At 46.2% G+C, this 26,531-nt stretch overlaps 1 protein-coding gene across 1 annotated transcript; it reads right to left on the bottom strand.

The window, feature by feature from the left end:
• Positions 1–333: 333 nt before the first annotated feature.
• On the bottom strand, positions 334–26,021 carry Egln3 (egl-9 family hypoxia inducible factor 3). Its single transcript, XM_052185863.1, is given in 8 exon segments — positions 334–1,932; positions 3,156–3,229; positions 5,256–5,392; positions 6,878–6,997; positions 25,315–25,712; positions 25,715–25,789; positions 25,792–25,872; positions 25,875–26,021. Coding segments are annotated over 8 exon segments (1,035 nt in total). The 5' UTR covers positions 25,999–26,021; the 3' UTR covers positions 334–1,906.
• Positions 26,022–26,531: the final 510 nt, after the last annotated feature.

Genomic DNA, 26,531 nt, shown 5'->3' with positions numbered 1-26,531 from the left:
TAGCAGAAAGTCACAGCAACAAGGGCCGTGATGATACGATTCAGTGGAAGAGTGCTTGCCAGGTAGATGTGAGGCTCTCGACCTTCCTAATGCTGTGACCCCCAGCCATAAAGTTTATTTTCATTACTTCTCCATACTGTAGTTTTGCTGCTGTTGTAAATATCTGATATGCCCTTGGGAAAGGGGCATTTGGGGGTCAGACGACCCACAGGTGGAGAAACCACTTTCTAAATCCAAGAAAGAAAGAAATACAAACAGTCTAAAGGCTAGAATCAAAGATATAAAATCCAGCAAGCCTTTCCTGCCAAAGACACATGACAATGAATCAAACCATTACAGAGGAGACCGAATTTATTGAACATGTATTTACTAAGCCCCTGCTTGCTATATGCCAGGTATTGGGTTAGGTGCTGGGAGTATGCTGCATGGATCAAAAACGTACAAAATTCCTGTCTTCTTCGTACTAAACACTCTAGACGTCACAGGCTACAAGATAATAAACAAAATAAATAAGGAAATGACATTGCAAGTTAGAAGGTGGGAAATACTAAATAAAACAAACAAAAGCCACAGGGGAAGGAATGACAGTTCTTTCTGGACACTTTCCACAACAATTAAAGGAAAAGTATCAGCTTCTTTCTTGGACAGTCTGAATGTCTGAACATGATGAAATAAAACACTTCCAGGTGCATGCTGCTTGTGGGAGTCTAGTAAGGAAGTCAAAGAGGTTTGAAAGATGGGGAAGCAGCAGCAAAAACTGGGATGGCTAACTTTTGTAAAATAGGTGTTTGGTACAGAGTCCTGGAGGAAGCGGCACCTGCGTCCTGCAGCAGGAGAACCTCCCGGGTTCTAGGAAATTCCACAGCTCTGGCCACACTGCCAACCAGTTGCTGTCAAGGATCAAGGCGACTCAAGTGAGGCTGGCAAGGCAGGTGATGCGGAAGAACTCCAAGAGCTCTGAGGTCTGTTTATTTCCATTTCTTTTAAGGGTACAGCGCGCTGTTCTTTGTGGTGAACGATGAACAGTTAAAGGGAACACGGATGAAAGGGGGGGCATCTACACTTCCACACCATCTCCCTCCCGAACGGCTGGTCGTGCGTGTGGTAATCATACACCTCTAGGCTCTGCTCTTCCCACAGAGTTAGCAGAAGCTAAGGCTAAATTACCAGGGAGCTTTCTGTCCTTTGATTTAACTTCAAATTTCAATACCAGAAAAACAACCCAAACTTCCTGGCCAGTTTTATTCTCTAGATAATTAGGTTCCCCAAGTAAGAAGCGGCAGAACAAAAATACTGGGGGTCATCTTCGACAAGAAAGCCATTGATTTAGCAATGACCTTCAGAGAGAATGGGTCGTAGGGCCAGGAAAAAAAGGGACATCCACTGTGGGACATTTATAAATCGATCACTATGACAGCAGCCATTTCTAGAGGTGATAATGTCATTAGGTCATCATAATTGTCCAGTTTTAGGTTAAAAACATCTGGATGTCATTCAGATATCTCTCTCGCTGGAAGTTAAAGTTTTGAGGGTGCCTCTTCATGGCATCTGTCACCAATTTATTTCTTTGCAAACCTCTTCCTTTCAAATGAGGACATATACATAAAGTGCGAATAAGAGGCAATCCTGGGCTCAACAGCTGTATTCTCAAATCTATCCATTAAACCGCTGGCCAGCTAGGATGTCTGCAGGTATTTCTGGAGTTAGCAAATGAGTGCATCTGGCAAAGTCTGAAGGTCGACGCAGTCCCGTCCCGGCAAGAAAATACGAAGTACCACAAACAAGGTGGGGAGCTGAGCGATGCGGGCAGGAGGGGGGGGTTGCACGGACTCTTTGGATCGTGACACTTAACATTTCAGGAACTGTTACTAAACAAATGGCCAGCGGATTGCACACCAGTCAGTCTTTACTCAAGAGCAGATTCAGCTTTTCCTGGGTTGAAAACAGGGGGGAAAAGGGAGTCAAATTTGATTAATTTTGTCAGTTAACAAGTCAGTCTCTCTCTCTCTCTCTCTCTCTCTCTCTCTTTCTCTCTCTAACACACACACACACACGCACACCAGAACTTTGCAAAGCTGTCTTTCTTGACATTTGATAGGTACAAAGGTCAAAGAGGTAATGACTTAGGTAAAGTTATGTCAGTTTCTTTATGTAAACATACACTTTATTTGGTAGTGGAGAGAATTATACCCAGGACATGCCACGTGTTAGGCAAGTGCTCCAACTCTGAGCTACATCTCCAATTCTCCCTGTAAGACTTCTTAGGAACTCGATTCAATATAATAATGTTCAGTTACTCGAAAGGATATAGGACACAGTATTTCCTGTACTCAGAGGGCCAGGAATTTAACTTTTTATGAACCAACTTGGTAGGATTACTGGTTTTGTACAACTTCTTGGGGAGGCAGGACATTACAGAGGTCAGGCTGTAATGACCTGAATTCACGATCGAATTCACGATCCTCCTGCCCCAGCCTAGAGTGCTGGTTCCACCATGCTTAGCTTAGTGCAACCAGCATTGAGAAGTGTGGCTTATAAACACTGGCTGCAGATGGCAGGAACAATGTTAAATCCTATCAGTTTGACAGTGTGAGAGCCCTGCTTCTGTACTGCGCCTCATTCCATACCAACTTAAATTGACCACTGGAGCTAGGATCCGTTATATATTCTATATAAATGTCAAATTTGTGAACAAAATTCTATGTTGCACATAACTGATTAACATTCACAATAAAAAGTTAAATTATTTCTATCTATTACAAACCATCACGAAATCAACGGGCATCCCGTGGGGGGATGTCCCACCATTTCCTTCTGATTCTTTTAAGAGCATGAAGGCTGAGGTTTTATATATCATAATATATGAAGCTGAGTCACAACTGAGACTAAACAGTGTTATTACAAAAGATAAAACTAAAGTCATAGAGGGCTGGAGATATGTCTTAGCGGATAAGAGCACTGACTGCTCTTCCAGAGGTCCTGAGTTCAATTCCTAGCAACAACATGGTGGCTCACAACCATCTATAGTGGGAACCAATGCCCTCTTCTGGTATGTCTGAAGACAGCTATAGTATACTCATACACATGAAATAAATAATTCTTAAAAAAACAGAAAAACAAAAAACTAAAGTCAGAGAAAATAGCCAGATACTTACTAGTTAAATTCCTGAATTTCTTTTTGGCTTCTGCCCTTTCTTCAGCATCGAAGTACCAGACAGTCATCGCGTACCTGTGGAAGAAAATCATGTGCTATAGAGACCACCAAAAACTTCAGACTCACTCTGTGAAGCTCACAGTAAAAGCATTTGTAAAAAACCACCACTATTTTAATTTACAAATATTTCCTTGGGTTCAATGCTATATAAATGTCCCAGAACACAGGTGTTCCGGGGACTGCCAGGTCCTGTTCTGAACACTCAGAGCTGAACTGACTCCATCCCTAGGAACTTCTCTTCAGAGCTCGGGCTCCAGAGGCTGATGGGATGAATGAGAACTCGATGGGGAAATGCACTCTGCACAGGAAGAAGTGGAAGAGACTTGCCCCCGCTATGGATGGAGGCTCAAGACGATGGGAAGGGAGCAGAGAAAGGGAGGTGACATTTGAGGGAGGCTTTCACGAGGAGCTTCGTTCAGTCACGGAACCTTTCTGACTCTCGGCCTGCTTTTTTCAGTTTTAGGCATTGGTGAAAAGACTCAGTTCAGTAGGATACCTTTGGGCTTTCCACTGTTCCTGTTACTTGCTTTATCTATCCATGGGATAGACTGTACTTGGAGCTATCTCATGCTTGGATTTTTAAACCTTTTACTTTTATAATTATTATTAGCCACAATACTTCCCACAACATCCCATCTCACCCCACTCTACCCCCAGGGGCTTCCAATCACTTTTGCTAATGTTTTCTCTATAAAGTTGGTCACAGTGGGAGCTGGGAAGTAACTAGAGAATCGTGCCATAAAACAGGGTCCTATTATTGAACCCCATAAAACAAGCCACGGCGGCAGCATCAGGGACTAGTGCCTACTTATACAGAGCATGTCACAGCGTGACCAAATCTGTAACTCTGGGGCTCACATCAGGATGTCTGCAGGGCTATGCAGAAGGCTAAGCTTGCTAATGATTAGCACCTTCCTTCCACAGCCTTTCCCACCTCAACGCCCTTCCCAGTAAAGCCCCGCTCCACACCACTCTGCTCTCTGCCTGGCCCACAGTGCAGGGAGAGGAGGAAGGGTGGGAGGGAGGGAGAGAGGGAGGGAGAGAGGGAGGACTGAAGGCAGAAGAAGACATAAATACTTCTATCAGCTTTCTAGATTAAGATTAGACAATTCTAAAATGTTCAGTGACTTTAAAACACTGCTTATCCATGGGCCAAGGAAGAGAGGGAAGGAGGGAGGGAGGGAAGAGGGAAAAGAAATAGAAGAAAAAAAGAAAGATAAAAGGTTTTAAGGAAGCCGGGTGGTGATGGTGCATGCCATTAATCCCAGCACTTGGGAGGCAGAGGCAGGCCGATTTCTGAGTTCAGAGAAACCCTGTCTTGAAAAAACAACAACAACAACAACACAAAAGGTTTTAAGAACACTGAATTGTAGGTTTGGGGTCTACTCAGTTGATAGAATGCTTGCATTGTGTGCATAAAGTCCTAGCAACAGACAGATGAACAAGCAAAACTATACCATCTGACAGTTATTTCATAGAATTACATAGAATAAGATTGTTATTTCATAGATCACGCTAGCCCGGACAAACTTTAAGCTACACAAAGAGTGAAGAAGTGAATTCAAGACAAATTACTCTTTCCTTTCCAAGGTTCTTTCTTTGCTTGACCTGACTGTAACTTCACTCAGAGAAGCAGAGCGTGTGACCGGGCAGGGCTGGCTCAGTACTAGCTGGGCCTGTTCCCCGATGCTTTTGAGACTTGAACTCTCCATCTTGATTCCGCACGTGCTGGTATTACAGGAGTGCACCCTAAAGCCCAGGCAGCTCTAACTTTTTCTAATGGTCAAGAAGGAAGGGGCAGAAGGATAGGGGGAGCATCCTAAGGAACTGAGACTTCAGCATGCACAGCTCACAGACTAGGAAGCTAATAGTTACTTTAAATTGAAGTTAGATTTGTATGCTAATAAATCCCAAAGAGGTTCCTTCAATGTCTATCACTCCAAGCAGGTTCACCTGTCAGTTTTGGGGTGTACCCAGCACCCCATATAGGATATAGGGTTCCTATGTACCCTGGAAGAGGAACTGGGGCCCCAGCTCTTACCTGGTGGCATAGGAGGGCTGAACTTCGTGTGGATTCCTGCGGTCTGACCAGAAGAACAGGAGTCTATCAAAAATGGGCTCCACATCTGCTACAAACGATTTTCCTTCTGGAAATATCCGCAGGACCCCTCCGTGTAACTGAAGACCAAGAAGGTTCTTAGTTATTTCCTGGTTCCACGTGAGGTTTATCATCTCTATCCAGGAGAAATACCACTTGTACCTCAACTTTAAGTGAGTTTCATCCCATAAATATTTATTCCCCCTCATACTTTGGAATCACACTTATTTCAGACTTAGCTATAGACAGTCATATTCAGCTTCATCTCAGCATCTTCCTATTCCCAAGGCCATGAAGGCCACAGACACAAAATAGAGGACAGTCAGAGAGCAAAACCATCCAGTCGGACTGCTTCAACAGGCCAAAAGCAAGCAGACAAATCCTGAGCAGTTTCATAGTGCCATCAGATACTAAGTCTAAGCAAGCCTCCTATACAGCTGCTCCTGCAATCACAATTTATAGCCATCCCCTTAACTCTTGAAATGCCCTCTGACCCCGTTAACTGGACAGTTCCGTGACCTCTCACACCATGCTATCTATCTACCTTTTTATTCATCCATCACTCTATCACCGGCCTTTTCTTTTTCACTCATATAATCTACTTGTCCTACTTAAACAATTATCTTCTGGGTAGAAATCAGGCTACACTTGTAAATCATTATTACCAGACACAGTCTAATGCTGACAGAAACTCAAATCTTTGTTGATTTCATTCTTCCTTGTTTATCACTGTTGTCCCAATAACTCTGCTCACAATACAGTTATCTCAAAAGATACTTTGAAGCTCTGAAGGAACTGTTGTAGACTTACTACCAAATAGAGAAGAGAGATACAGTTTCACATCATAACAGCTGGACCCTGCCCTAATAAACAGCAAACGGAGCTGCAGAAAGTTCAAAAGCTAAGCAAGCTTGTAAAGTTCTCCCACCTCACAGACTCCTAAATCATTCTTAACATTCAGAGAACTTTATATGAACTTCACATCTCTACCATCTACCATACAAAAACAAGCCACACAAACCTCTGCTCTTCACAGGCCACGACAAATGCCACCCCCATGGGACATACCATCCTGAGATAGCTATGTGGGAAGTCTCTCTCAGGAACAGTTTTGACACCCCACTGCTCTGTATTTATGGAATTCTCTCAGGGTAGCAATAGCAGGGAAGGTGTGCATCCTATGCTGCGCTGAGGGCCACATCGACTCTGCATCCCATGTCCAAGCACCTCCCTTCTTTAACCCCTGACCACAATCACCCTACCCCCTACACATTGACTCTAGAGCCACTGATCCTAACCTATCAACTCTGGCACTAATTCCATAGGTGGCAGGGGGAGGGGGAGGGCACATAAAACAGTGAAGACAGGCTATTAGAAACTATAAGGCTCCTAAAGTTACCGGAAGGTTTTACTTAATTGGAAACGGCATGCTCTTTTGATCTGATTTCTCATCTCAGGGCATCTGAACCTTCTATAGCATATAACTCCCCAAGCTCGTAACCCCACCCCCACCCCCGCCCCAACACACACACACACACACACACACACACATTATTCCACAGTACCTTGGCATCCCAATTCTTATTCAGGTAGTAGATACAGGTGATACAGCGGCCGTCACCATTAGGGTTGTCCACGTGGCGAACGTAACCTGTTCCATTTCCTGGATAGCAAGCCACCATCGCCTGTGGAGACATCATCCCAAAGATGCTGTTTTAAAAAAAAAAACTCAGTCTCCAGCAGACATATACAGTACATAAAACTAACACGAGGTCATCTTTGATATGAAAGCGTACCAGGCAGGCCCTGCCTTAGGACTCGGTGCAGGGTAAATGATCCAGTGATAGCCCCGTGTCCTAGAAGAACACTAAGAGCTTCCTAAAGACACCCATCTACATCATCAACACGATGCTTGCCTTTCTTAAATATTCCTTTTTGGAAAAGCAGGTTCCAGGTTCCCATCCGAACCCCATGAGATCAGAATCTACAGATATGAGAGGCAGGCATATGGGGGCGCACATGTAAGTGTCTGTGTCTGTTCTTAGACGCTAGGGCAGTAAGCATGGGAACAGCCTGGTCTACATAGGGAGACCCTCTCTAAAAGGAAGGAAGGAAGGAAGAGAGTGTGCAGAGAGGCAAAGACAGAAGAAGAGCCTTTGGTGTGGGGCTTAGGGACTATGCTTGGCTAGCAGTGCCCCTGAGCTGTGGAATCAGACAAAAACATACGTCTGATCCTAAAGGGAGTAAAGGTCAGACTTACCCAATAAAAGGCTTAGGACCACAAGAAGAGAGAAGGGTGAGTGGGAAGCTAGACCTTAATGCTTAACGTGTCAGCACAGACAATACAGAGAGGTCTCTTTGAAGGAGAAAAAAAAAAAACTACATGCATGGTACCAATGAACTTGTAGATGGTTCTTTCTTCTGCTCTGAAAGCATACTTTCAGACATACTTGGGGGTCTGGGTTGTGATACTCCCTGATAAACAGCAAGGTCACTTCACGAGTTAAAGGACTAGTCCAGAAGAGCCCCCAGTTAAGTGAGCTGGGCCTCACACACACTGCCTGCTAGAAGCGGAGTACTGGCCTGGCTTTGCAATGATCTCGAAGCTTAAATCAGAGGATACCTGTAACTTTACATCCCTCACAGCTAGCCATCCCTCGGCCTGCCTCAGAAAGAGCCACTGTGCTGTCCTGTGTAGAGATGAAATGGCTCTGTCAGCCTGAACGTCTACCCGAAAGTCGGATTTCAAGGTGACTGTAATAAGGAGTTGACAAATTATGGTCTGACTAAATAGATGGTGGCCTGGAAAAGGGTGATTGCTGACGTGGCTGGAGAGGAAGAGACAGATGAAGTGGCCTAGAACGTAGGGAATTGCCTATTCCTGGAAGCAGCGGTCAGAAGTGTAAGGGCCAACAATGAAAATCACTTAGCACAATTACACTGTGATTTCCCCACCATCCTGGTCTCCCCAACTACTGGGTGGATCTAAAATTAAAAATAATAATAATTTAAAAAACCTGCTGTCAGTCAGTGCTTTAGTTTTATATTCTGAAACAGCTCTGCTCTCAGAAAAGGTCAGTGGTTTGGATGCCTGCCATCTACCTCATCTGCAACTGACTGTGATCCCAGCTCCTTCCTGTGAGGAGGACGACGAGCTACATGGTTTATATCGATTGCTGCGATTTGACAGGATGTAGGATGGCCTTGGAGACAGATCTCGGGCCATGTCTGTGATAGATTTTGTAGATTGGGTTAATTGAGGTGGAAAGACCTGTCCTAACTAAAAAGGGAGAAAATGGGCTGGCTACCAGCATCCTTCTCCCTCTGCTTCCTGACCGTGGAATCACCATGACAAGCTGCTTTGAGCTGCGCCATGACTTCCTGCCACAAAGCACCGTGCCCTGGGACTTGAGCCAAAATAAATCCTTCCTTCCTTCAGCTGCTTTTGTCGGGTGTTTTGTTACAGCAACGAGACAAGTGATTAACACAGTCCTCCAAGGTCCAAGGAGAGAGGTGACTCGATCTAAGCCCAGCGGACCGTGAAAAGAGCAGTGTCTCACACGGGCTTCAGAACTCTGCTTGAACTAAAATACAAGCAGGAAATACAGACAGTTCCCACAAACACACCCTCCACTGACTGCAGCAGGTATAACAGAGAGAATGTGCTGGCATCCTAGTGGATTTACCACTAGGACGCCCCTCTAATTGTGAGCATACACGTTGTGAAGGGAAGGAAGAAATCATTTTTCTGGCCAGAGTGCAAGTCACCCGCTCTCTGATTCCAGAAGCCATGTGCATCACGTTTAAACAATGGGAGGAAACCACGGGAAGCTCAAAGGTCCCGCTGCAACCGTGCTGACCAATTGTACCACTGAGGTTTCTGGCTGAGTGCCATAGGAGATGGGTTTTGGCTCGGACACATTCCCAACTGTCTGCTGGTCCTTGCCAGGATCTCAAACTGTGAAGCTAAGGATGCGCTGATAGGCAAACCTCAGTGACGAGTCATCACACCCGTGCCAATTTGGGCACGGGGCAGTAACAGACTCCGGAAACTGACGGGCTTATCAGATCTGTTATCTAAACCTCATCAAGTCTGCAGAAGGAGCCAGAGTGCAGGTTGGAGGAAAAGGCTGCAACACTCATTGTTTTATGGGAATGAGGAAGGTATCTTATTATAGGGGTTTTTTATTGGTAAAAACTTCCTGGCTTGACCAATACTTGAAAACTACAACACTTTAATAGCACATCAATGTTCCTGTACCCTAGTTCTAGTCCCAGGTTTACAGATGAATCATCATGTCCTCTGATTCTGCACGTTCTCTGATGCATCACCGGCCCCAGCCCCAGCCCCAGCCCCGGCCCCTGCTGTGCACAACCCCCCCATCCCCAGAGGCCTCTCCACAGCTCTGTAGCAACAGGAAATGAGAGGAATGAACCAGGTGTTCCCGAGCTGGCTCTACACCAGAGATATGTGCTTCAAGACACCTCCATGGTCACGTTCAGGCAAGAAGTGCATACACATAGAAGAAATATATCAGAATCCAAGTATAAATGCTACCAGGAGAAAAGAAAACCATGCATCTGTTTGGGGCCGTGGGAGAATTCTAAAAACAAACAAAAAACCAAGTTCAGAGATCAAGCCCAGGAGCTATACTCCAAGGCCTCAACGGATGTTCTAACGCAACCAACACAGCCTGAGGAAGGATACAGGTTTAAAGCCAGTATCAACAGCTTCAACCGTTCACTCAGCAATAATGATCATTTTCAGACAGTGCACTTGGTACTTCCCTATAGATCATACTGCAGGTGAGGGTAGGGGTGGGGATGGGTTGGGGGTGGGGGCAAGCAATAGAGTCATACCTAACATGCACCGCAGCGTGGGTGTGACTCCTAGCCCCTTAAAAGGAAAGAGGCCAGGCCATGTGTTTTTATTAAAATGAATATATATATACACATATAAATGTATATATTATATTATATATGTATATCTCACACACATATTGCTCAGGACTTTGCAATCAGATTCCTTAATATAACTTGACCTTTACAAATGCAAAGTTGCATTCTATGCAAATTTTTACTCAGCAAAAAAAATTTTTTTAATGATAATTTTATTTATAAAATTAACAATTGATATACAGATATTGTTTAAACCAGACACAGTATCTCACACCTGTTACTCAGTTCCTGAGGAGGCTGAAGCAGGAGCATCACAAATTTTAGAGTAGCCTATCCAATAAAAGGAGATACAATCAAAAGGGATGCAACAAAAAGCCAAACCAAGAGCAGTAGAACTTTAAAGATATCTGGCGGAACAGCCTTTAAAATTTGTCTTACTAACAAACTGGACCTCTTACTAAACAAATATTAGCAAACGCTTTTCAAGAGTGTTTTCTGAATTCTTCTTTTTGAGGGATTTAATATTATTGCTTAATTCTGTCGCTATGGGTGGGAAGGGACTGGCACTGGTGGAGGCCGGGAGGCATTGGATCCCACTGAAATGGCCGTTACAAGCTGCTGTGAGCAGCTTGACCTGAGTGCTAGGAATCAAACGAAGGTCCTCTGCTTGATCACCAAGCGCCATCTCTCTGGCCCTTGGATCTGTTTAATTAACAATGATTCTGTTAAGGGCTGGAGAGATGGCTCAGAGGGTTAAGAGCACGGACTGCTCTTCTGAAGGTCCTGAGTTCAAATCCCAGCAACCACATGGTGGTTCACAATCTTCCGTAATGAGATCTGATGCCCTCTTCTGGAGTGTCTGAAGACAGCTACAGTGTACTTACATATAATAAAATAAATAACTTTCTTTTAAAAAGAATGGTTCTGTTAAAGAGACACTGCCTGGGAGGAGCAGGAGGGGAAGGAGGAGGAGTGAGAGGAGGAGGGAGAGGAGAGGGCAACAATGCAGGCGAGGGAAGAAACATTTTCCATGCATAGAATAACCCGTGAATGCAGCACTGTCTAGGCACGGGCTTGATTACCAGCGCTTAAATCTCTTTGTACCTCAGCTAAGTCATCTGTAAAAATGGGGTTAAGCAAACCGAAGTAAATAATCCATGTAAAGCTGTAGTGCAAGATCGATTGCTTTCATTGGCATCTAGAGCCACAGGGACCCTCTCCTTCTTTCCCTCTCTACCCCGAAGCACAGCCACACAGAGAACTAGACGTCAGGAGTCAGGAGAAAATCAAGGAGAGCACACACCTTCATTAGCCTGAACAAAAGCCCAGGGGGAGAGTCACAACTGAGTTTTGTACCTTGAAACAGTCATTGGTATTCAGATGGCAAGGGCTAGGTGACAGTGTGGTGGCAGTGTTTTTAGGGCCTGAGAGGAGGAAGGGCGTCAATACCTGGGGAGAAAGGTTTGTGTTCCGCACATACTTTAATTCACACAATGAATGTGGAGGGTGAGCAGGGCCAGCCGCCCCTTGAACACTTCCTGTCCTGCACTGCTTAGGCAGGGCCCATGAGGTGACACATGACACGGAGGCAGAGGCAGGGCGAAGGTTGGCTGACTGCACAGGGGCCTCCATGGCAAGCAACAGCCCTAAGCTTGAATTTCTCCATTCTGCATCGGTCCGACCAAAAAGACCAGAGAGAATCAACAAAGTAGAAGAAGAGTCGCAGTCTTTGCAAGGTTTGTTCTTGAATGTGTTTTGTCAGTTAAAGACAACTGAGGCTGGCACGTCAAGTTACACTCGGTATTTGGCTCTGACCACAAGCAAAAGAACTCCAAATATCCTTTACAAATTAAATGCAGAAAGCCTGGGGCACTGACTGGAACTGAGACTTTAGCCCTCAGCACCCTCCTCCCCCATCATGGGTTGGTGTTCTTCAAGGACATCAAGATTAAGTTCCTACAATGGAAAGGCCCGAGAGCACCGGTTGACTCTGGGAAAATGCCTGCCACCAAGCCAGGCTGCTGGAACTCTATCCTAGGGGGCCTCAAAGAGAGTGGAGAGATGGAACTCCGTTTGTTGTCCTTTGACTTTCAACGATGCATATCACAGCATGAACGTGCCCATATACATTCTCATGCGCGCGTGCGCGCGTACACGCGTGTGTACACACACACACACACACACACACACACACACACACGCTCGCGTGCGCGCGTGCTCACCCAAATTAATGTGAAGGCCTCTTCATAAGATGGCAACAGTCATGCAAAGCCTTTTCTAAGCTTAGGAAAATGTCACCAGCACAAAGTTCACAGTAGCCACCAGCTGAGCAAGGAACAAAAAGGGAAAGTCTGGATGGGGGGGTGGGGGCAGGAAACACACTTAAAATGTTTTAGAAATCTTTTCTTATTATGAGATTAGTGTGTGTGTAAGCATGTGTACACACACACTCAGAGGGCAGAGAACAACTTGTGGGAGTCGCTTCTATCCTTCCCTGTGAGTTCCCAAGGACTAAACTCAGGAGGTCAGGCTTGGCAGGAGCGAGCGCCTCTACCAGGCGAGCCATCTCATTGCCCAGCTTTAGAATTTTTACAAATTTATTCCAACCACTTACGGGGTAAAGAGAGGAGCTGTAGGCAACTCAAGCACTTAGAGAACAACGGTACGTGAGGGCTCCCACTGTCGTTAGCTATCTTAGCATCTTGCTCGCTATCCCTATCAATGGTTTCCGATCAAGCCCTTCCATTTCCTCCCTTTGAGCACCTCTGGTTAGAGAGGGGAGTGAAGGCAGTGCAGTTTGGTGGGCAGCAGCATGGCTGTGTCCAGCTCCCAGACTTTCCTTCCCAAAGTTTCAAGATGACAGAGTCCAGTGCGTGTCAGGTTTACAGTCCTTTCAACAAACTCCAAATCCCTCACGTTCCCTATAGGTTGTGTCTCACAAGGAAAACTCCTTCTGCCCTCCTCACCCCTACATTGACACTAAAAGCAGCGCCATTCCCCAAACCCGCACGCCCAGAGTACTGCTACATATTAACTTCACTGCCGGTGCAGCGTGGCGAGGTGCGTGCCCTTCCACCTCAATTGCACAACCAAGAAGGAACTTCGGGACTTCTGCAAATGGGTGTTACAAATGGCTGAGCTCCTTTGAAGTGGGTCTGCCTGCCCTTCCGGTTCTGGCAGGGATGCTGCACCTGGAAGGGCAGATTAATTCACCATCTTCACTTTCCAAGCCACTCCTCGGTGAACTTGGCCCTTGGCTTCCAGATCATACAAACACCAGCAATTATGAAGAAGATAACCTTTTATGTAATTGTTCTGTGGTATTGACGATAGAGCTAACAGGTACCAAGTACCATAGTCTTTTGAGATCTTTATGTTAAAGAAATTGGCTCCTGCTCCACATGGAAAAAACACTCGCAAGAACACACAGACATCCCCACACAACATGCATATGCCCACAAGGTTGCACAGAACTACGGGAGACCACAAGACTGTCAAGATTCCACTGCGGAGGGTCCCCCATTTTGTGCACAAAGTTCTGAGTGAGTCACTCTCCCCCAGGATGTCCCTGAAACTCTCAGGAGATCAGGGCTTTAAGAGACAACCATCATTTCTTTCTCAGCTGTAGCTAATTCCTTGGCTTGAAGGGGATTCTTCTAAGTCCTGCAATTAGGCACAGTAAACAGGCCTGGCAACATCCACATAGCAGCGCAGGCTGTCTGGGTTTGGGAAAGCAGCCCTTCCCGTGGAGGTCTGGCTCCCGGCCAGCAGGGAGATGACTGAGTGACAGGGCTACGTGCGCTTCGTGAGAGTGGCAGCCAGCCCACACCCGAGCACACCGCCAGGCAGCCAGAGGAGGGAACAGACTCTGGGGAGCCCTGGCTCCTCCCCCCACCGTTCTCCAGTCACCAGAGAAAGGCTTTCAGCAGGGGCTTCCTCCTGGCAATTACAAAATCAGCCAGTCTAGCAGGCGGGAGGACACCAAGACAAGTGGTTAACCATCTCCTTCCCAAGGCTTTGGTCCAGACCTAGCAGCTGTCACTTCCTAAACCCTTATGGGCCCAGGTGGCACTTCTACAGAACCTGTTTAATTGCCTGGTGACTGGGAGGGTGAGCAGAAGCTTGTCCGGAATCAAGGCTATTCAGAGGGAGTCATTAACCCTGGTTATTATATGGGCCTAGAGGTTACCATGTGTCCCTAGAGAACAAATCCATAGTCACCCTAAAGACAACGTGGGGTTGGGACTCACAGCATTTAACTTCCTTGAGAAAAAAACTTAGCAGAAACCTCAAACTTCACCTGTAGTGCCCTAAAGACCATACACAGTCTAGAAAGGCTGTGACAGCTGTGAATGGCTCTCTTTATGTTTTCATCTTAAATCAGTCCCAAAGTATATGAAGGAATCCATGGTGATTTAAATGCAACTTGTAAGAAAAGACTTTATTAACCAATCGAAATGTCCTGGAATTTAAAAAAAAAAAAAAAAGCTTTCAAGCAACACTGATTAGATGGGAGAATCCTATATTTGCATTTCAGCACTTAGAAAAATGCATCTGCTCAGTTAAAGATATCACACACCAAAAGACAATGCAGTCAGAACTCGGGAAACACGGGACTCACATGCAGTTACCACACAAACACTCATGCAGTGCTGACCATGTCCCTGATTGTCATGGGTACATCTCAAGTGCTGCCACATTTGTGCCATGAACCCATCAGGAGGGTACTCATCCTCGCAGGAGAAGAAATGGAGGCACAGAGGAGGTAAGTTAACTTGTCTTTGGGTCAGTCTGGCTGAAGACTGTGAGGCTGAAATCCAAAGTTTAACAAGCAAGCTGTTTAAGGTGCAAGACTGACCAGCTGCCCCCTGCCCCCCCACCCCCCACCCTGCTTCCTGGGGGAATTAAGAGTTCTATGACAACTCCAGGACCCACCTCAGATCCCAAAATACATGCCGAAGTCCTCCACAGAAAACAGTGGAGTGTTTGCATTCAGACACCCAAACCCTCCTGTGTTCTGTAAGTCATCCTGAGGTCACTGAAACACCTTACAGGATGCTATGCAAAGAGCTGTCAAACTCTCTGGCTTAGGAAATGCCCAAAAAGATCTAGACATGTTCAATGCAGAACCATCTTTTCCTAATATTTTCAAGCCAGTTGAGATTGAATCTAAAGATCCAGAGGAGTCATTTCATTTCATTGTTTCCCACAAAGAGAAAGTCATGATAGGAAACAAACAAACAAACAAACAAAAAAAACCCAAAACAAAAACCATACCAAAAAAAAAAAAATAAAAACAAGAAATGAATGTGCTTGAAGTTACTTATGAATTATAAGCTGAGGGCAGAGCCAGAAATAAAGGAAATCGCCTAAATCTTGTGGCAAAGCAGCGAGGACCAAGCTGCTGTCTTGGCTCGTGTTACCATACTGCAGAGACAACCCCATCCCACCATCAGGTTGTGGCTGCCCCTGGGCCTCTGCACCAGCCCCACCCAGGTCCCTGGTCTTTTTCTCCACTCTCCTTTCCCAATGCCCCAGGCCCCACGTTAGCGCAGGGCCAGTCCACAGCCAGCCAGGCTGTCCTTCCACAGTCTGGGATGTTGGGGGCTTCTTTCCAGCACCATTCTTCCTCAGGTCATGCCAACACAAGCTATGGCTCCCAAACTAGCTTCAAAGACGGCTGATCAGTGGACAATTCAGAAAAAAAAAAATTTTTTTTTTTTTGAGGAAACATAAAAATTCATTTTTCCCTGGAAAGAAAACGAGACGCACCAAGTAAAAGCATCCCGGGGAAGAGATCAATTTTCCCTGCTAGGGCAGAAAGCTAGTTCGGGAGATATCTGAACTCTGTTACTAGCACATTAATTAGAATTCACAAGCCGCAGGACTACAGTCACGTTAATTAGAATTCACTGGATGCAGACTGCGGGCTTAAAGGAGGGAGGACATCCAGAAGATCTTTAGCCGGGGTAGAAGGAGGGGGGGCTTCTCAGAGAGAGATGCCTCGATGCTTTTGAGGAATGTAAGGGGAACTAGAAATAAGAATGCCTGGCTTCAAGTCAAGCCCTTAATTCAATTGTCCAGAAGCGCCTCGAAGACAGCTTCCGTCCCTCTGACAAGCGCAGGGGACAGTCAGGTATGACCCCACACACTTGTAATCCTAGTATTTAGCAGAAGCCTGAGGTCCATGGTCACGAGTTCAAGGTCAATCTGGGCTTCCAAAACAACAAAACCCACAAACGAACGTAAGTAAGAACTGAGAGTCAGAGACTCCAGGAAGGCTCTGGACATTACGAAGTGTAGGTGCGCTAGTGTTCCAAAGCACCGACTTTCTACCACTCAACACGGTTTCCAAAATACTAGGAATGTGTTATCTGAAATAGGTGCTGTTCTTTCTAGAGGGGCCGGGGATGAAACTGTCTTCCTCAACTCCAAGGTGAGCAAAGGAAGAAGCAGGGTACAGTGGGTGGAGCCTGCCATCTTAGCTCTTGGGACGTGGAGAGGACCCAGAACAGCTTCCCCAGCTAATAGTGAGTTCGAGGCAGCCTAGGCAACTAGACTGTCTCCAAACAAACAAAGCACAACAAAACAAGCAATAAGGAATTCTAAGTTCTTCTGAATTACCAAATATACCTCCCAACCCCCAACTGGGGAAAAAAACCAAGGACGTGCATAACTAAGCAGGAGGAAGCGAAACAGCCACACCCCGATTTCTACTGAATCACACCTTCGATTCCAGTCCAGAGATTTCAGGGCAGAGTCCCACACTTTGGCTTTCTCACGCCCTTTATAGCTAGGCCTCTTTATTCTGAAGGGCCAGGGATTCTGGACTCCTAAGTGTTAGCCATAGTTGGAATATATATATATGTATATACATATATGTATATATATACACACACACACATATATATATATATACATAATTTTTCAGAGACTCGGCTGTTTGCAGGACACTGTCTTCAGATTTGCAATCACCAAAGTGACCATAAACCTTTTTTTGTTCCTTTCTTCTAATCTGTGGTCATCACGACATACTTTCCCCTTGACTTATGAAACGGGAGGAAATCAGTTCCAAGCTTCCTTTCAACTATATTCTGAATAATGAAATTTATTTGCACAAATAATAGAAAAGCCATAGATGTGTACGTACGGCCTAGTTGTTCCCCCGAAATCTCACGCGTAAATTAAAAATGCTTGTTCCTTATTAGCTTTAGCAACGAATAAATGAGCTTGGATTTGATCAACCGAACTCTTGCTAACAGAGGAAACAGGAAAAGCCCCACACTATTCCTCATGTACTTCCCATGGTAGCTCTCATGATGCAAACTCCTTTATCTCCTAGCAAATCATATGTGCTTTAAAATAATTACACACACACTACATAACACGCACATATACTGACATCCACTGAGTTCAAAATTCCTTTCAAAGAGGAAATGAAGTCAACTGTCCATAATCTTAAGGAACTGTATAATACAAAGCAGAGTGGTCTCTGAATTCAGGAGCTTCTAAATTGAAGGGAGGCAGAACAAGCAACCAAATAAACGTCCTGGGGCCATCTAGGCAGGAGACAGAGGACAGGCTTCCAAAGACAAGCATGACATGGCCTGGAGCTATAGAGGGGAAGACAATGGAGGGGCAAACTGGCTGTGCCTAGCAGGTCTCTTTCTAGCATTTCAGGGGATAGGAATGAAGGCAGTCAGGAGATTGAGTGTAGCAGAGTCAGGAGGTCAGACAGAAAAGGCCTCACGATTCAGCAGAGGTTGAAAGGGTTATTACAGTGGACAATGGGGAGGAACAGCACTGGTTATTATCCTGCTTTAAGAAGGGGAACTCCATAACTAGTAGGGAGCCTACATCACCAGACTGGCTGAGGGGAGGGGGGGGAGGGGAGGGACCAACAGAGAAGGTGAGAAGCAAAGGCAGCCACTCTTCTTCCTTCAGAATGTCTACTGAAGAAAAGAAAACCAGGAAAATTTGAGGTTCCACAGTGAAGCTGTGAACTACAACAAGCAACGCCCAATTCTGACCGAAGATCCTGTGAGTCTCTGGCTAAGTGGTTTGATGGTCCATTCAAATCACTCAAATTAACCCACAAAACAAGATGAATATGAAAGAAGTTGGGTTTTGTTTGCTTTAAAAAAAAAAAAAGAACAAAATGGTAAGAGGGGGGACTAGTTTTGCATACAGTTCCTGAGGTTGGGATGGATTGGGGAGAGAGAGGTGCTTTATCGTTCATCTAGAGAATATCAGCAGCGCAAGCTTAGGACAACATACAAACACCTCCAAACAGCACCACAACTTCAAGTTCTCCTAACAAAGTCAAAACCAGGTATCACTGGCACTTGGACCTGAGTTTCCCATTTTGTCTTCTGACTGGCAAAATAATCCAGACTACTATTACATCCTTCCATTAGACAGATTTGGAGGTTCTTTTTGTTTTGAGAGGCAAAAATAATTAATATGAGACACTTGCATTATTTTAACTATTTTTCTGGTTGATGTGACCAAATACCTGACAAGAACCATCTTGAAATAGGAAAGGTTTGTTTTGGATTAAAATTTGAGGGAATTCCTGGCCAGGACTGGCAGCTTCAAGTGCCTACGGCCAGGAAGCTGGAGTAGACCTATACAGGGCTTGCAGACCACAACACCCTCTTCCAGTGACCCATCTCCTCCAACAAGGCTCCACTTTCTAAAGGTTCTACAACTTCACAAAACGGTGCCAACTCAGGAATAGGTGCTCAAACACCTAAACTTACAGAGGGGGTAGTTTACATCAAAGCGACAATACATATTTACTCTACAACTTGGGCAACATTATCGATGTGCCCTCTAAAGAATCAAAAATTGGCTTGCCTTAATAAGGATGTATCATTGCTGTTCTAAGCACACAGAACCCTAGGCCAGGGGCCACATAAACCCCATTTCGAAACCTGAGTGGCTACATTTTACAGCGTAGAGCAGGGGTCAGTCAGTAACGCTGAGACGGGCAAGGGGTAAGAGACACAGAGTTCACTAAAACCATGGGCAGAAGCTCACCCACAAATGAGGATCACAAGAGGTGGCAAACTGAATCAAGTGCTATTCTGGGTGAAGATAGAAATAACCAAGAGAAAAGGGTACAAATCCTATGTATAATTAACCAAGCTCACTAATCTTATTTGGCAAACACCCACAGAGCTATGAATCCAAGCCAAATCAATGGTTCCTGGCCATCTGCCAAAGTTGAATTCTTTAGTCTGGCATCATAAAAATGATCTGTCTGTTGTATTTACAATTCCAGTACCTCTGGATTCAGCTACCTACTGGGCACCCCTGGCAGATGCCCAGCCGAAAACATCAGAACTATCATTACTGTCAGAACATGTGCATATGACAAACACCTGGGGAAATTGACAGGCATCTCAAAGTATTAGCTAACAGCCACAAAGTGCTGCTACAAAGGAATCGTCAAATCTGTGGCTAAAGTAACTTAACAAAACAAAACAAAAAACTAATAGCCTTGTCCACAGTACAACACTGGTTTTTCAAGACAGGGTTTCTCTGTGTAACCCTGACTGTCCTGGAACTTACTCTGTAGACCAGGCTAGCCTCGAACTCAGAAATCTGCCTGCCCACAGTATGACACTTTTGTTCACTACTCTTTGGTCTTCACTGGGCTCAAGTCAGCACCAGAGAATTTAGCTAAGAGTAGAGAGGCCAAGCAGACCAAAGTCCCAGGTGAGCAGCCTTCTGAGTCTTGTCCTGAAGGACACATTGATTGTACTGTGGCGCTTGGAGATGCTCGCCAGGCAGTTCTGTTCAGTGGAAGTCTTCAGGCCTCAGCATATTGTCTCCTATACATGGTGTGCTGCCAGGATACGTCCTGGGATGCAAAGATCTTTTTATTATTAGGAAAAACTAGTTTTCCTAGCCAGAGTCAGGAGTCAGGGGAGAATTTACCAAATTCGCATAAGCTGTCAGAAAGAGGAAATTGTTTCCTGACACCCAAAAGCCTGTTACAGAGATAAGCAAATAAACACCAGAAAGGTGCTTACTATTTTCAGTCTGAGCCATATTTAAAAATTTCAGAGCCGGGCGGTGGTGGCGCACGCCTGTAACCCCAGCACTCTGGGAGGCAGAGGCAGGGGGTTTTCTGAGTTCGAGGCCAGCCTGGTCTACAGAGTGAGTTCCAGGATAGCCAGGGCTATACAGAGAAACCCTGTCTTGAAAAAAAAAAACCAAAAACCAAAACAAACAAAACAAAAAAAAATCCAAAAAATAAAAAATAAAAATTTCAAATATAATAATGAATTCACACAGCAGAATTCGCCAGCCAGTCCTGGGCCACGTGACCAAGCCCCAGCCTTCAAGGCACTGATTCCCACAGCCCTTCTCAGGGGCTGATCTAGGACTCCTCTCCTAGGAGAGACACCTTTCTTCCTGGATGAGGGACCAGAAGACACACCCGCGCGCGCGCGCACACACACACACACACACACACACACACACACGAATGCACACATAATTGGGGCTGGAGAAATGGCTTCCCCATAGGTGGGTGGGTGGGGGACTCCTGAGCAGTCGCACAGCTTCTTTTATGTCCCCAAGTGTCATTCAACAACACAGACCATGAAATCTCCCTCATCAAAGACAGGATTCCTCTTCTATAAATCATTTCTTCAGACAGTTTAAGATTTTGTCTACAGAGAAACTGCAAATCTCTGCTCTCTTAAGGATCACACCTCGTCATGGGTTCTGGCAACCGTACTTGTGACATACAATTCTATATGCTTGCACCACCCCAACCAAGACTCATAGTATCCAGAGCTAAGGTCGAGGCAGTGCAGCTTTCTCTGGGGCAGTGGAAGCTGGGACTCGGGGCTGGTGTCCAAGTGTCAGGCCATCTTGACTAACAGCTGAAGCGGCCATTGTAGGGCATCACCTTGAGTCAAGCGTGTGGAGCAGCAGCAAAGGCTGGATCAGAAGGGTGGAGGGGAAGAAATACACAGAACAGAAACAGAGAAGAAAAGAAAAGTCTTAAAAGGCAGAGAGCTCGCATCAGCTCCATGTTTATGGGTCCCAGTCCTCTGAGACTCCTGACTGCATTTCCTGCGCTTGTGTCCTGAGAGAAATCAGATCAGCACAGTACATCACCCCATGTTTGCTTACAGTCATTTCCAACCAGCACAAGTTCCATTAAGTAGCAAGCATCCCTAACACTACCAGAAGGGCGGGCCAAACAGCTGCTCCTCAAAAGGGGGGGGTGGGTGGGGGGAGCAAGCCCACGCCCCAGGCTACAGGCTCTTATTCAATAGCCACAAGCTGTTCAGTCCTCGGTATTGTCTCCAGGAAAGGACTGACCTGTCTGCTCACAACACAACCCTTTCACCACCCTTACCCACAGATGCTCTCTCTGGTCAGGGTCTTAACAACCAGTCTACCAATACTTGCCTAAAAACAACCCTGGAAAAACTAACCCAGCACTTCACTTGCACCTCAGTGCACTCAAGTGGCCCACGTCGATAGTTCGTGCTGTGTGTCTCGTGGCTGGAGATGGAGTTAAGGAGGAACTAGACTAGCCTACAGCTCACATGTACCTGTGAGTGTAAACTGGCTCACGGGAGTGCTGCACTGAAACTCAGAGACACACATGTACATGTGCAGTGCTAAATAGGAAGGCCTGAAGTTACAAACAGACTCAAGTCAAACCAGTCTGAGTGAGAATCTCAAAACTCACCTGAAGCTTTTAAACAAAGATGAAGACTGGAAATTCTAAGAATTTTACATGGGTTGTCATAAAGGTCTTTTTCCCAAAGCCTCTGAATTATTATTGTTTTACATTTGATAAGACCCAAGCGACTTAACTATCTAAGACCACAAGGCTTAGTAACACCAATCCTCCCCCAACCTCATTCTAAAACCGCCTCTGGTCCCTGACTGTGAGAGACTTTGGGTCTATTATCTAAGTGTTTGATTCATTTGGGGGCCGAGGCTCAGAAAAGTAAAATTCGCATAGTGCCAGGCAGGGCACCAGGCGGTGCGAACAGCTCAATAAACGGTATTTATTTTTGTTAGAGTTCCCAACTCCAAGTCTACAGTGAATGCTTCAGGCAAAGGGACATTCGGTTCTATAAATTACACGTTCTCTGGAAAACAGCCATTTGCAGGCTCTAGGCAGCCAAAGAAAAGGAGCAAATTATAAGCAGTATTTATTTTGGATATGGCCTGGGTCTCCAGAAGGGAGTAGCAACAGATAGCCAGTGCTAGTTGGAAAGCGATGACCACACTTGAGGTTAGGGGGCGCCATGATACTCCTCAGGACCACAGGGGCTTGCTTTCCCCAGAGGGACTCCAAATCCCACTTTGCTACAACAGAGGCAAAGCAGACAATTTCTAATACACACACACACACACACACACACACACACAGAGAGAGAGAGAGAGAGAGAGAGAGAGACTGGATGACAGGGACAGAAGCACTCCCACAGTTTAGACCAGTAAATATTCTTGTTTCTTCCCATACCTTTACAAATCTGCTCACATTATTCAATAACCTTTACAAGTCCAGTTTAAAAAAAAAAAAACCGTAAGGAGGGTGTATGCATCCATTAGTGTAATGCATAGGAATTTGAAGTATATATTTTAAAAAAAACAAAGTCTAAACTAAATGTACAAACTGGCAGTTGCTGAAATGGCCTGGTGGGAGGGAGTTCATGCTAGCCTGTCTGCATGGGTGCATGTCTGAAATCCCCTCAATCAAAAGTTATAAATACGTTGAAAATCAGTACAAGTTCTCTCCATGAAGAAAACAGATTTTCCCCTGGAATCATAAGGAGGAAATTAGGTCTATCTATGTCAGTACTGTGGGAAGTAGTGCCAATGAAGGACACTGAGGGAGGAAGGGCACGTAAGAAAGAAAACAGGCCGAGGGAAAGGAAGCGAGGGCAGCCCTATAGACAGGATGTGCCTTGACAATGCATCACCAGCAAACCCCAAGCAAGGCACCCGGAGCCACAGGCCTCAGAGCTGTACATTTAAAACATCAAAATAAAATAAATCAAAATAAAATAGAATCAAAAGCAAAGTTTTACATTTAAAAAATCTATCATAATAGTTTGTTGAAACTTGTTTTTTTTTTTTTTTTTTTTTTTTTTTTTTTGCTTTATTTTGGTTTTTGTTGTTGTTTTGGTTCTAATTACCCAGGGAATAGTCCAATCTAGGAATGGACTTTGTAAAGGGCGTGAAGGAAAACTTCGTGCCAGGAACAGTCAAGACAGCCAGAAACTGGATAAGGAAAGACGTCTCTTCCGTGGGCAAGGCAGATTTTCTCTTTTCAATGCGCAGTAACCTTCTTACACAGTTAACTGGAAAGTTACTTGGTCCACCCCCCCACCCCCCCACCTCCCTCTCCAGGATCTACAGAGCCCGCCCTCCTCACCCTGGATGGTGAAATAATTTTTTCATTACCTTTGAATTAAATCCTAGCTCTGGATCCTCCCGTCATCCACTAAGTCAAAGCTAAATAATAAACCATGTTAGTGACCCGCCATATCATTAATTCTAATCTCCCTCAGAGGGGGAAACAGTATTCCTAAACCGCTGAGGGGAAATTCTTTAACAGCTAAGCTTGGAAGAAACTTGACAAAACTGATAAGGTGTCAATTGGCCTTTCAGAGTAAAGCTACACGTGCCTCCCAGTACAGAGGCTAAGCCCAGGGTTATCAGCAAGGTCATTTAGTGCAGAAACACCCCTGATGAAAACGCAGATGAGGCTACCATCAAACTGACTGATGGAAAAAAAATACCCTGTCATCATTCTCGAACAGAATTCAGGTAACTCTGCACTACTTCGAAATCAAACTAACACGTAGGAATCAACAGTTCCTCTAAGGTTTACTTTGGGTCCATTCATAAGGACCCTCGTCAGTCAGACAGTCCCTTCACATCCTCCTAGCCTGACAGCAGCCTGCAGCAACCAACTCTCCTGGCGCATCTCCACCCTTCACTTCCAGACGTTTCCAGGTGACCACTTGCTTTTTTATAAGGGTGATCTTTCCAGCTCTGGGGACAAACAAGACTACAGTAGTTTATCCCAAGACCGAACCTACACTGAGAAACTTTACATCTATTATTAAAGAGAAGTCCGTGGCAATGCTCGTGGCTTCTCCGCCGCTAGAATGCTCTACCTTCCCGGGCTTTCAGAAGTTCTCATGGTTCGGGGAGTCCCTTGAGCAGCAGCAACATGGGGGCGAATCGCTCTGAATTGCTCCTGGAGAGATGGTTTTACTATCCTTATTGGAACAAATGGCCAGGAGCGAGACTAACCCAAAGTAACGTTAAACGCACAGGCACAGCTCCTCGGCCTCCCATTGGCCTACCTGCCTGCCAATCTACCTGTAAAGCGTTTTCAAGATAATCATCACCACCCACTGCCCCCATTACCGGCTGTGTGAACAAAAAACAAGATTTCTGCCCAGAGGTACTTCACCACTCTCTTCATGAACCTTATCAGGCTGTTTGAGTGGACTTTGCCATGAGTTTATAGGTAAAGAAAGGCGATGGGTGGGGGTTCGGCACTTGGGCTGAGGTGTCTAAGAGAATTCTGGACCCCAGAGCTCAGAGGCTGCACGCAGAAGTGGAGTCTTACTTCTCGTATCAAACTCTTCCCTCCCACCTAACTCTACAAGCCAACTAACACAAGGCAAAAATTAGACTTGCCTCTAGTAGAGTTAAGAGTGCCTCTGGCTACTGTGAAGGGCAGTACGGGGTGGCTTTAAAGCAGACACTTCGGATCACGGACATGCGTGTCGCAGTGTTTCGAATATCTTTTCCCTCCACCAGCCAGTTGTCCTTGCGGTCATCACCAAGACCAGAGCAATTCTTTCCGAGTCAGCAGAAGCTCATCATCACGAGACACCTGAGTCCCTCAACGTGGACTTTTGCTTAAGGAGTTAGGCCAGGAGGTGGAGGGGGCGCAAGTAAGGCAGATAAGGCAAGCTGACTTCTTGGTTAAAAAACCAAAGTTCGCTGCAGCCCAGCGAAGGCGACACAGCACTCCGAACGAAGGCTTCCCGTCCCCTGCAGCGCAGCTGCGGCTGGGCACCCGCACGCATCCTACCTTGGACCGCTCCTTGACATAGTATTTGCCCAGCCGGCTCCCGCAGTACAGGACCAGCCTGTCGATGAGGGACAGGAGGAAGTTGATGGCCTCGCAGCCCTCCTCGTTGCCCCCGATCCACGTGATCTGGTCGCCTCGCAGGTGCCGCTTGGAGACGCCGGCGCGCGGCCCCGCCAGCTGGCCGTCACGCAGGGCCCCGTTGTAGTGCAGCTGCTTGACTCGCTCCAGCACGCAGTCGCCCACCACCTCGCCTAGGAAGTTGTCCAGGTAGCAGAAGCCGACCTCGTGCAGACAGGGCACGATGTACTCCAGGGCGATCTTCTCCAGATCCAGCCTCATGATGTGTCCCAGAGGCATCTCGCCCACAGAGTCGAGGTCGGGAACCCCCAGGGTGCACCCAGGGCTTGCCCAGAGCGAATGCACAGCGGAGATGCGGAGAGCCGGGCCGGGGGCTCTCCCACCTGCGGCGGCCAGCAGCCACTTTAGCTCCAGAGGCGGAGAAAGTTGCTTGAAACTCGGAAGAGAAGGGAGTCCCGCTCTGAGACCGGCGGGAGCTCCGCCACCCAGCGCCGGACTGGCCCAGTGAGAAGTCGGAGGGCCCCTTTTGGAGATTCAGAGCCGCCGCCGCGGCGGCCGCAGCCGGGGGAGGAACGAGAAGAAGCCCCGCCTTGACCCCAACGTCATGGCCCCGCCCCCGGGACTGCCCTCCTCCGGGCTCTTCCTCTTGAACTGGGGCTGAGGAGCATCTGGGCTAGCTCCACTCTAGCTAACCTGTGTGGGACCCAAGAAAGGGCTGGAATTGTTGTTGTTGTTGTTGTTGTTGTTGTTGTTGTTGTTGTTGTTGTTATGCTCTCGATTTGCATATTGATTTGCGTTAAATCCCCTAACAAACTTCAAAACCTGGATCTCAGGTCTGAGATGCACATGAACAGTTTATTGCCACTTTCTGGGCTAGTCACTATGGTGACTGTATTTCTTAAACAGTGAGGTTTAAGCTCTACCTGGTGTCTTTCCTTCCTCTCATTTCCTCTTTTGTTTGACTTGGGTAAGACGGTTCCAATCCCTGAGAGAGTGAGGTGAATTCAGTTTTAACCGAAACTGACAGATTCCTTAACACACATTCCCCTTGACCTCCCCCCACCGGTGTGCAAGGCTGGTGTGTATCCCTGAGGAGGGAGTGGTGGACAGAGAGAAAGGGAGGCACTGCAGGAAGGAGG

The sequence above is a fragment of the Apodemus sylvaticus genome, chromosome 6 (genome assembly GCF_947179515.1).
Source record: "Apodemus sylvaticus chromosome 6, mApoSyl1.1, whole genome shotgun sequence".
NCBI lineage: Eukaryota > Metazoa > Chordata > Mammalia > Rodentia > Muridae > Apodemus > Apodemus sylvaticus.
The sequence above is the reverse complement of the archived record's forward strand: the minus strand, read 5'-3'. Positions and strand labels throughout refer to the sequence as shown.